This window comes from Caretta caretta, chromosome 4, assembly GCF_965140235.1.
Source record: "Caretta caretta isolate rCarCar2 chromosome 4, rCarCar1.hap1, whole genome shotgun sequence".
NCBI lineage: Eukaryota > Metazoa > Chordata > Testudines > Cheloniidae > Caretta > Caretta caretta.
In genome coordinates this window covers 95986973-95999090 of record NC_134209.1, presented here as the reverse complement: position 1 = coordinate 95999090, position 12118 = coordinate 95986973, and the positions used below count along the sequence as shown (strand labels likewise).

Here is a 12118-nt window from a genome sequence, read left to right as displayed (position 1 = left end):
AGTCGGAGAACACTTCAATCTCTCTGGTCACGCAATCACAGACATGAAGGTCGCTATCTTAAAACAAAAAAACTTCAAATCCAGACTCCAGCGAGAAACTGCTGAATTGGAATTCATTTGCAAATTGGATACTATTAATTTAGGCTTAAATAGAGACTGGGAGTGGCTAAGTCATTATGCAAGGTAGCCTGTTTCCTCTTGTTTTTTCCTACCCCCCCCCCCCCAGCTGTTCTGGTTTAACTTGGATTTAAACTTGGAGAGTGGTCAGTTTAGATGAGCTATTACCAGCAGGAGAGTGAGTTTGTGTGTGTATGGGGGTGGGGGGGATGTGAGAAAACCTGGATCTATGCAGGAAATAGCCCGACTTGATTATGTAAAGAGTTGTCACTTTGGATGGGCTAGCACCAGCAGGAGAGTGAATTTGTGTGGGGGGGTGGAGGGTGAGAAAACCTGGATTTGTGCTGGAAATGGCCCACCTGTTGATCATTTTAGATAAGCTATTACCAGCAGGACAGTGGGGTGGGAGGAGGTATTGTTTCATATTCTCTGTGTGTATATAAAGTCTGCTGCAGTTTCCACGGTAAACATCTGATGAAGTGAGCTGTAGCTCACGAAAGCTCATGCTCAAATAAATTGGTTAGTCTCTAAGGTGCCACAAGTACTCCTTTTCTTTTTGAGAATGGGAAGTGGCACTCCAAGCTTGCCAAAATTAGCCATCAAAGTGCCTTACATCTGCCCTAGAGGGACTACTTGTTTGAATGATGGAGAACTTCAGTGTACACACAAAATGCTCTGCTGCGGGCTGCGATGGTGGCTTCTGTAGTGTGGACTCTTGTCCACTGAGAACTACCTGCCTGGGAACGCCAACAAACTTCATTTAGGCCGTCAGATACACTACACTGTAAGCAAGGTTGGTGAGGAAGCAGGTCTTACAACAGCTGCAGAGGCAGGCTCAGTGTTCAATACTGGCGGTGAACTCCCCCAAACTGTGGGGGTGGCACAAGCAGAGGATGAGGGGATGGGTAAGGCGTGAGGCAGAGGAGGGGGTTGGACGGGCTAGATGACAGGAGGGGGCAATGGCGAAGGGAGGCCAGGGGCTGGGACGTGCGGGGGAAGGAGGCTGGGCAGGAGGGACAGAGGACTAGGAGAGGGGACGGGGGCAGAGAATGAGGGCGAGGCGGGGATGAGGTGCAGACGGTGGAGGGACTGGGGAAGGGGTTGGGATGAAGGGAGTCTCGCGTCGCTCCCCCCGCCCTCTCGCGAGGTTTCTGCCGGCTCCTCTCCCCCGGCTCGCTCTGCCCGTCACTCGGGCTGAGCTGCGGCCATGGCCGCCCTGCGGAGCCTTCTGCGGTGGCGCCTGCTGGGTCCCCCGCACTCCTGCTCCCTGCCCGGCGGGCCGGAGCTGGCCAGGTCCCTGAGGGCCAGCGCGGGGCAGGAGGCGGCGGGGCCGGGCCGGCGGGGGGAGCTGGGCATGGCGGCGGGGGCGGCCGGGGGGGCTCTCGCCTGTTACCTGGGCTACCGGCTCTATGAGCGCCGGGTCGGGCGGCTGCCGGAGCCCCCCCGGCCCCGTGGGGCGCAGACAGCCGCCGAGCGCCGACCCGCAGGAGCCGGAGAGCCCGACCCGGCCCGGGGGCTGCTGCCCATCCCCGTAGCGGCGGCTGCCAAGGAGACGGTAGGTGTGTGAGCGCCGAGCCGGGAGCGGATAACGGGCCGGAGGAGGGATGCTGGTCTCTGACCCGCAGGCCCCTGGCTCGGGGTCCGGTGCCTCCCTGCTCCCCGCCCCGGGGCGGGGGTCCCTGGCAGCCCGTGTCCAGCAGGTGGATGAGCAGAGGTGCGGTGGTGCCCAGCGGTTTGGCACCTGTGTGTGGCGCGCCCCTAGGATTGTGCCCCCCGTGTAGACTTATATAGGCGAGTCAGGGGCAGGATTTAGGGAAACACAGTTTCAGGTCCAAAACTCGTGTCCATTGTACCTTAAAGGGATGCTGTCATGCTCACAACCGAGCTTCTTGTCTGAGAACTTAACCCCGCAGGTGACTGACCGAAAGACTGGAGAGAGAAATAGTTTCCGCTCTGTCTTTTCAGTGTGAATATCTTGTGCGTTTGACTATGTGCCAAATGCTGTCAGTGTCACTTTCTCCTAATTGGGTCCATCTGCAAGGGACAAGTGCTTGGACTTGCCCTGTCTGTCGGATCAGGCAGAAAGTTAAAATACAAAAACAGAAGTGTAAAAGATGTGTAAACAATCTGTTTGTTTCCTCCTGTATTGTGCAATACAGTTATTTAATAATAGATGACAAGAAGTATGCTATAACAACCACTCCTCAACTTTGGATTTGCTGTCAAATGGACCATTTACTGTTTTTCACAGTGTGGAACTATCATTATTAAATCAGGTGGTTCATTTCATCCAGCTTGATTTAAAAAGTGTATTGTGCTACAAATGGAACTCCAGCTGATTGAAACAAAATTTTTGCATTGTTTGCTTATTAGTTAAAACTATTAATTTTTTAATTCAATAATATCTTTAGATGGCAATTGACAAGATATATCAAACTGCATAAGAAATTATAATTTTATACTGCTTTGTACATATAATTAGCATAACAGTTGGTCATGTTTTGCAGATTAACGTGCTGGCTAACTGTACAGTAATGGAAAATAGGTGAGGAACTGAGGCACAGACTAAATGACTTGCCACAGGTCTCTCAGGAAACATGTGGCAAAGCAGGGAATTTAAGTTGAGTCTCTCAAAATACTGATTTATGAAGTCCTGGATATTAGATGCCCTATCACAGGGGTTCTCAATCTTTTTGTTTCCCGCAACATGCTATAAAAAATCCACAGCCCACATGTGCCACAACAACTTTTTTCTGCATATAAAGGCCAGAGCCGGCATTGGGGAGTAGCGAGCAAGGCCATTCCAGGGCCCCACACCACAATGGGCCCTGCAAAGCTAAGTTGCTCAGGCTTTGACTTCAGCCCCATGTGACAGGGTTCAGGGCCCTGGGCTTCAGCCCTGTAAGTTGGGGCTTCAGCTTTCTGCCCTGGGCCCTAGCAATTCTAAAACTGGCCCTGCTTGGCAGCTCCCCTGAAACCTGCTCGAGGCTCCCCAGTGGGCCACAGACCCCTGGTTGAGAATCACTGCCCTATCATATCTAAAACTGGGGCATAGTGACATGTTTAGTGCATAATGACATAAATGTTGATTATAGAATGATTTTATACTGTAAGACATATCAGAAAACATAGCACATTTTCACAAACTGTTTTTTTACTATTAACACAAGTGATTTGACACAGACAGTCCCTCCCCTAAGGAGCTTACAGTCTTGTAGACAGGATGCACAGGGAAAATTAAAGTAGGAAAATTGCTTGGGGTTTTGTCTGCTTTTTAAATTTTTTAGTGCTTATAACCTAATTGCCACCTGAGGCTTGCTACCCTTCAATCACACCCTTTAACCACCCTTCTGTACCCAACCCTTTACCAAACTACTCTCTCCCAAGACGCCCATGTAGTATACCAAACATCCACAACTACTGGTGTTGAGAGGAAAAGATATTAAAGGGGTGTGTGTGTAGAAGGGCTAAAAGAGGGCAGCGTTAAAATTGCGGTATGTGATCTGCAGTATATGGTAGTTCTTATGATGATTAGGTTTGTGTCTGTATGTGGAAGAATAATGGATATGTGCTGCTAGGTGGCTTAACTTTCACTTCCTGGCTTTTGGGCATTTGTATCAAGTATGCTTGCTATACACAATTAACTTCTTCATAATTACGTTTTTTCTGTATTAATATATCTTACACACCAAGCTATGGTAAAGGTTGTAAAGTGAAGCACTGAAAAGTTGGGAAATTCAAGAGTTAGGATGCCTGTGTAACCTGAGTTCACTCCACTTGTGGGTATACGTTGTGATTACATTGCTGCCCCCTCCCCAGGATCCCTGCCTCATTCATTGTGCAGGCTGGATGGTGCTTACTGAATGAGCAGTTATTCAGTATTTTGGTTTCACTTTGAAAGTGTGCCCCCATGCCTAAACTTTTTTAAAAGCTAACAAAAATTCTGTCATGATGACATATTGACATCCACATTACTTATCAGCAGGGTTGGAATGTTTAGATCCACTGCCACTTGAATTAACAGAGAAACTAATGGCCATAGTAGGTTGACATCCTCCATGTGGACCAGCCACTAGAAGGGGCTGATTCACATACTTGCTGTGAATCACAATTCACAATATTTGCTGACAGAAAAGGAATGATGAGACTCAAGAATCTTGGGTTCCATCCAGGTTCCGGAGGGGAGTGTGCTCTAGTGGTCACAGACAACCTCACAATTTGACCCCTTCTGATCCTGTCTCTCCAGCCTGTTTCTGTCTTTCCTCTCTTTTCTCCAGATCCTCATTCCAGTCCCAGTACTCCCTATGAGTTTCCCAATCTTCCCTCCTTGGGTTCCCCTTCTTAGTTTCCCTTCCCAAATTACTTCCCGCATCCTCTCTGACCAGCCAGTTCCAATCTCCCTGGTGTCAGCAGGTAGAGCAGTGAAAGCACAGGAAAGAGGGTGTCTCTTCTTTCAGTTTCAGTGTCCTGTGCCACAGTGACCTTCAGGAACCAGGAGAAGGAATTGCAGGGAAATCTTTCTCATTCCCTGCAGACCTGGGCTGGAGCATGCTTCGTGCAGATGGCATCTTCTGAGAATTTAGCTGACAGAAAAGTCTTTACTGAGCATGTACAACTTGAGATTTTTCGAAGGTCGTAACTTGATCAGTTTTTCATAACAACAGAAAAAGGTTGACACTGGGGTGACTCCTTCTTCCAAACTTCAAGTTCCTGCTCCAAAGCATGGAGTTACTAGAGCATTTCAACAAAGGAGTTGGGAGATTTTTAATATGGGCAAAACAATTAATTTTTTTCCAATCCCACTTTGGGAAATAACTGAGCGATTCTTTTGCTGCAACTTTCTTAAAAAACCTCAGCTTGAGGCCTCCGTCTGCAATGGAAAATTTCAGCCTGAAAGGTTAAAGTTTGGTAAAGTTTCAAACAATTGAAACAAAGTCTTACAATGGGAAGTGTTTGCAAACCTTAACTACATGCATCATTACCAGCTCTGCTTATGATATTGTATATAGACTTATTTTCATCATAAAGCTGGTTGGACTAGTGTTGAGTAGTGACCATTGTTTCTTTTTGGACAGCTGTAAGCCTTCAGTCTTTGAGTAGTTTGATTCCATCCAGTGCAGGGGTTATGAGGTATTAGAAACATTGGAGAAGAAGGTTTCTCCAATGTGACTGGCTGTGTTATGATTCTTATATACTAACATTTTGAGAGCTTGATAGAATTTAATAATGTGATGCGGTTATTGGACTGAAAAGAAAAATATACTTTGAAAAGTTTCTAGGGTGGAGATCTCTCTATTTTAGGTACTTTTATGGCCCACATTACTGTAGTATCTGAGCACCACACAGTTTCTACTGTGCCTGTGATGTAGGAGATAAAGGGATTCCCATTTTTACAGGAGGGAACTGAGGCACAGACTAAATGACTTGCTAAGGTTCTCTCAGGAAACTTGTGGCAAAGCAGGGAATTGAAGCGGGGTCTCTCAAGCCCCAGACTAATGCACTAACTACTGGACCCTTCCTCACTGAGATGACTATTCCTCTTAATTAAGCTATACAAATATGGTAGCAAAGAGTCAGTATACCTCTATAAGATGTAACACCTGGGATAAAATAGCATTCTTATATTGTTACTGTAGTACAAAAACATGATGCCGTGTGCGAGTTAAGCTTGCTATATGCATGACATACCTACCACAAAAGCAAGGAAGTAGAAAAAGTAAGGCAGCTGCTTCAGAGAGGATCCTGAACTGGTTGAACAGTTTCACAGAGCTTCTGGTTTCCATCGAAGCAACCACTGCTTCAGTGAAGAGCTGGAGTGCCCCTGAACTGGCCGAACAGTTTCACAGAGCTCTTGGCCTTCGTGAACCGACAGCTACTACTTTGATCCTGTCTATCAGTAAACCCATGGTCTGTACTGACTGAAGTGATCCAGATTGCTCTGTGTGATTGCCCTGTTCTCATCATTATTTACCCTCGGGCAGTCTGTCATCTGAAGATTTTGATCAGAAATGACTTTATATTTACTTCCAGGTGATTGATGAAAATATTCAATAGTGTTGGGCCTAAAACTGATCCCTGCAAAATCCCACTAGAAACTGCCCTCCCCCATTTGATTATTTTCCCCACTGATGATTACTTTGTACAATTTATCAGTTAGCCAGTTCTTAATACATTTAGCATATAATCTATTGATCTTGTATAGTGCTAGCTTTTAAGTCAAAATATCATGTGGTACTACAAAAGTCTACTTCTACGCAGTCACCTTTATCAGCAAAACTTGTAATCTGAAGGAAAAAAATGTTTGTTTGACAAGACCTGTTGTCAGTAAAACCATATTGACAGGCACTAATTCTATATCCATTCTTTAATTCTTTACTGATTAAATTCTGTATCTGTTTTCCCATTATTTTGCTTGGGAGTGGTGTTAGACCAACCACCCTATAGTTACCTATGCTTCCCACTTCCCCTTTTTGAATATTGGCACCATATTAGCAGTCTCTCAGTCTTCTGGAACTTCCCAGTATTGTAAGAGTTATTAAAAATTAACATAATCAACGGGCCAGAGTTCTTTCACCAACTTTTTTTAGGTATCTTGCGTGCAAGTTTTCTGGGCTCCTGAACTACAAATGTTTATCGCTAGTAGATGCTGTTCAGTGTCTTTGTTAGTGGACTAGAAAGCAGTTCATCCTGCTGTGATATGAGTCTGTCATTGTCATTCTTTCCAAATACAGAACAGAAATACTTAAACTCTTCTGCCTTTTCTGCATTGTTATTAACAAATTACTATCTCCATCTGGTAATGGGCCTATACCATTGTTAGTTTTGTTTGTTATTTTTTGTTTCTGATATACTTAAAAAACAAACTTGTCCTTTGCCATGCCAGCCATGGATTTTTTTTAATATATATTTTACAGTTTCTAATTGATATTGTTTGCCATCTACTTCAAAAAGAAAAAAGGTTAAATTTATAATTGCTATCTATACTTCCCTTAGTAACCAGAATGGGATTTTTAAACAAAATTGTCCTCTTTTGCAATGGTGGGTTTGTGGCTTTTTGGCCATCTAAACTCTTAAACAATTGCCAATTTCATTCACATTTTTCTGTCTAAATTCTTCATAATTTTCCTCAACTGAAGCATTAAATGTATATCTTGTGGTTGGGACTGTCCTCTGTTTGTCCATACACAATGTAATTGGATCATGATCACTGGTTCCTAGGCAACCAGCAACTTCCAGTCTAGTGGGAACTCTGTCTTCATCTGGATAATGAGATCCAAAATAGTTACTTCATCTATAACTTTTAGTAATTTGGATATTTTACTGCTTGCTATATAAGACCTCCAACATATTTCTCCCAAATTGAAGTGCTCCATGATGACACCATTTTTTTTAAATTACCACACATAGGTAGGTGTTTAAGTGTTCTGGAAATTAAACACAAGTGTTTTCTTTTCTAAAGTGTTTTTAAGAGAACCAGTTATCGTCACTAAATGCTTATTTCAATACAGGTTTTAGAAACAAGTTACATAACCACCGATAATAGGTTTGGTTAAAACCACTCTCTTCGGATCTAAACACTCATTGTTTATTATGGTTTTAAGTTCCCTAGACTGGCTTTCTGACTTGCCAGAGGGTGTACGTTCTAGAAGTGGAGTGTCTCACCTGAGAGAGGCCTGATGTTGGTCCCAGAGGATTGAATTCCAAGAACTAACCATAAAAACCTCCCAGTTGATCTTCATTGCTATGACACACCCTATTACTGGGGATAGAAATATTCCAGTTATTCTTTACTGAGGTATTTATAAACATCAAGACCATTGTTTTCTTTCAGCATCTGAGGGCTATGTTTTATATTTACTAAACTTTTAGAGTTGTATTCATCCTATTCAGAGTTTAAGTGAATATGAAACATAAGTGTGTTAAGATGGCTTCACTGAATTCAGTAACTCCATTGATATTTTTTCCTTCTAAGATGTGATCTGTACTCTCACATTCCCATATGTCTCTTATTAGAAAGCTGCTTTTCAGTTGTTTCTTTAAGACAACTCTAACCCATGCTTACTTAATGTGGTTCTCTGTCGAGTGGCTGGACACACAGGCTTATGAGTTGGCTACAGTCTTTGAGCTAACAGAGGTGATTCTTTTAGCACAGGTAGTAATGGCTCATTCATTTAGATCCAGAAGTCCTGAATTCAGTCCCTGCCACTGACCCAACTGGGGCATCAAATTAAATATGAATCAAACCTTACATATTCACAGAGGAAAATATTATAAACAAAAAGAATCCTCATTGTCATAAATATAAAGGGAAGGCTAACCACCTTTAAATCCCTCCTGGCCAGAGGAAAAACCCTTTCACCTGTAAAGGGTTAAGAAGCTAAGATAACCTCGCTGGCACCTGAACCAAAATGACCAATGAGGAGACAAGATACTTTCAAAGCTGGGGGGCGGGGAACAAAGGGTCCTCTCTGTCTGTGTGATGCTTTTGCTGGGACCAGAGCAGGAATGCAGGTAAGAACTCCTGAAAGCTCATGCTCAAATAAATTGGTTAGTCTCTAAGGTGCCACAAGTACTCCTTTTCTTTTTGCGAATACAGACTAACACGGCTGTTACTCTGAAACCTGTAAAGAGTTAGTAAGCAATCTAGTTAGATATGCATTAGATTCTGTTTTGTTTCAATGGCTGATAAAATAAGTTGTGCTGAATGGAATGTATATTCCTGGTTTTGTGTCTTTTTGTAACTTAAGATTTTGCCTAGAGGGATTCTCTGTGTCTTGAATCTGATTACCCTGTAAGGTATTTACCATCCTGATTTTACAGAGGTGATTCTTTTACTTTTTCTTTAATTAAAATTCTCTTTTAAGAACCTGATTGCTTTTTCATTGTTCTTAAGTTCCAAGGGTTTGGGTCTGTGTTCACCTATGCAAATTGGTGAGGATTTTTATCAAGTCTTCCCCAGGAAAGGGGGTGTAGTGCTTGGGGGGATATTTTGCGGGAGGGAGACGTTTCCAAGTGGGCAGTTCCCCTGTTATTTTGCTAGACACTTTGGTGGTGGCAGCTTTTAACCTAAGCTGGTAAAAATAAGCTTAGGGGGTCTTTCATACAGGTCCCCACATCTGTACCCTAGAGTTCAGAGTGGGGAAGGACCTTGACACTCATATTCTATAAACCAATTTTATCAGGCTTTTAACTTGCTCATATGCTTCACAAGAAGACAAAATTTTATAGTTCGCATCCAACAGATATATTTCTTGGTGTCTTTTTTAATTTCAGTACAAACTTGCATATTCTTCATGTATTTGTCAGTGTGGATCCCACTGCAAGCACCAATGTACCTTCTGCACACAAGACCAGATTTTTTTTTATAGCAGTGTCCATTGGGACCACACTTGTGCTTCCTTTTGCTCCTGTGTGAGGGCATAAAGAACATCATGCCTGTGATACTCTCTTAGTTCCCTTTTGCTGCTTGTGGCAGCAAGATGGTACCAATGAATTTCTAACCTGTTAATTCTTAGTTCAGGCTAAACTTCTTTAGACGTACTTCCAATCTATAATATTTGACTACTGGGAACTAATCTGACCCATATGGACCGCACCGTACTGTGTAGACCTCTCTGTACATCCTGTCCCCTGTACAGGGTTCCTTAACATTGAAACCTGCATGCTTCAAGCCCTGTTCATCCTGGACTGGACTAATCCCTTTTCAGGATGGACATAATAGGTATCTCTTGTGCTTAGGGAAATCACATATTTCAAGCAGATGCTCAGGGTGCTTGTCTCTCTTTGCTAAACAAGTCGCAAGAAGCGAGGCCGTAATGCCTTTTCTTGACGAGTCCGTCAGACACGGAGGAAACTAGTTCCAGAATCCTACTGGTGGATAAACCAGTATCATCCAACATCCTCTTGAGCAGGCAGGCAATGCCTAAGACTAGCATGGAGAAGATGGCACCAAGGAAAGATCTGGCCCTGACATCAGCCCTGGTACAAACTGACATGCCTAGCACCAAAGAGGACCTCAGCACTGAAGCTGACACCAACATCTCCAATATCAAAGTGAAGTACCTAGACAGACTGCTCTGAGTGTAGAGGCAGAAGCTCAAGAAGAAGCTCACTATTTTCTCATTTAAAAAAAGACACTGCAAAGTCTCTGGAGAGAAGTTCACCAAGCCCCGCACAATGTCAAGGGCTGGGGTTAAGGAGCACTTCTTAAGATAGCAGTCTCTGCTGGCACAAACCAAGTCTGGCAACCGTGGTGACTATGGAGCATCATGGCTCCAGCCCAAAAGAGTTGCAGGCCATAACTGAGGGCTCAGAGGTGTTCAAGTGGATAGACAATGTTCTGTGCTTCATGAAGGACTCAAGCTACCCTTCGTACACCCCTGCTCTGTACCAGAAGCTCTACAGTCCTCAGCCCCAGCTGAAACAATGCACATGCCCTGCCAGTGCAGACAATCATGTCAAGAGGCATCCAAGACACAACAGGGGCACCTGCCTTCCTCAGCAACATACTCTGCTCCTATGACACATGAGTAAGGTTAAGATTCTGTCACACGTATTTTTAGTAAAAGTCAGGGACAGGTTTTGGGCAATAAGCAAAATTCACAGAAGCTGTGACCTGTCCCTGACTTTTATTAAAAATACCCTAGGGTGGGGTAAAAACAGCTCTGCCAGGGCTTGCAGCTGCTCCAGCCTCATTGCTGCTCCTGCGGCAGGGCTGACTGCTGCTGCTCCAGCCCCAGAGAGGCTGACCTAACCCCAGACAATGTTAGGACTGGCCCAGGCCTGGTCACTGCTCAGCTGTTAGAGTGGGATGGGGCTGGCCATTGGTCCTCTGTTTGGGCGGGCCCAGAAAGTCGTGGAATCTCTGACCTCCATGACAGAATTATAGTCTACACATGAGTCTACACATGAGCAGATTTGATGAGACAGTTGAGAGCCACATCAAACCTAATTGAGAGAGCACAATTTTTGGAAACTGCCTCATCCCATTCCAGTGAGCATGGTCTGCCATGACATGAGTCAGATATAGGGTGACCAGACAGCAAATGTGAAAAATCGGGACAGAGGGTGGGGGGTAATAGGAGCCTATATAAGAAAAAGACCCAAAAATCTGGACTGTCCCTATAAAATTGGGACATCTGGTCACCCTAGTCAGATAGGTGTTAGAGGTGTGTGTACATTTAATTCCACTCTTTACCCCTTTCCCTCTTCAGGGACCTGTCTTATGAGAGCCCACCAAAACCAGAAGTAGCTTAATTGCTTCATCCAAGAGTCATAGAGCAGGTCCCAAAATAGCTCAAGGGAAGAGACTTCTCGGATTTCCTCATTCTGTAGAAGAAAGGGGTTTTCTCCAATCCTCAACCTGAGGAGACTCAACATATTACATACCATCCTGAACCTGAGACAGTAACATTTGCCTCTGTCATTCCATCTCTCCCTCTCAAGGCTGGCTTGTGGCTCTTGACTTACAGGTTATGTACTTCTACATTTCAATCCACCTGGCCCATAGGAAGTACCTAAGACTATCAGTGGGGCCTAATTGTGACCAATAATGGTTCTTCCCTTCAGAGCATCCACAGCACCAAAATGTCTGGCAGTAGTTGCAACACACTGTAAGAAGACAAGGAATCCACATCTGCTTGTACCTGGATGACTGGCTGATCTGTTCTGACCTGCTCCTGGAGACTGTCAGCCTTGGAATATATCCTTTCCCTGTTCTCTCAGCTAAGATTCCTTGTGAACTGAGAAATCATCTCTCATACTACTGCAGGTGAGAGCTCATAAGAGCTGTGACTCCAGATCAGCAAAGACCTGTGTGCCAGAGGACAGGTTCAGATATCTGCAGTCAGTGGCATATGAACATGAGAGTGTACACATGTGACTCTGCCTGCCAGACTTCAGCTGTGGCCTTTACAGTTGTGGCTGAGGTATGCATATTTCCCATCCAGACGTCATGTGAATAGCAGGATCATGGTCCCACCTCAAGTCCTCTGAGAGCTTG

The 12118-nt window shown here is 44.4% G+C and overlaps 1 protein-coding gene across 11 annotated transcripts in view; it reads left to right on the top strand.

The window, feature by feature from the left end:
• Window positions 1-1249: 1249 nt before the first annotated feature.
• MICU3 (mitochondrial calcium uptake family member 3) overlaps window positions 1250-12118 on the top strand; it is a 153335-nt gene continuing 142466 nt past the window's right edge. For 3 of the 11 annotated variants that reach the window (XM_048848149.2, XM_075127887.1, XM_048848151.2), the window contains exon 1: window positions 1251-1672. In XM_048848149.2, coding sequence (XP_048704106.1) covers window positions 1325-1672 — 348 coding nt within the window. In that variant the 5' untranslated portion in view covers window positions 1251-1324. Of the gene's footprint in view, window positions 1673-12118 lie in introns of all 11 variants that reach the window. The other 8 variants (XM_075127886.1, XM_075127884.1, XM_075127885.1 and 5 more) reach the window with 5 other exon arrangements.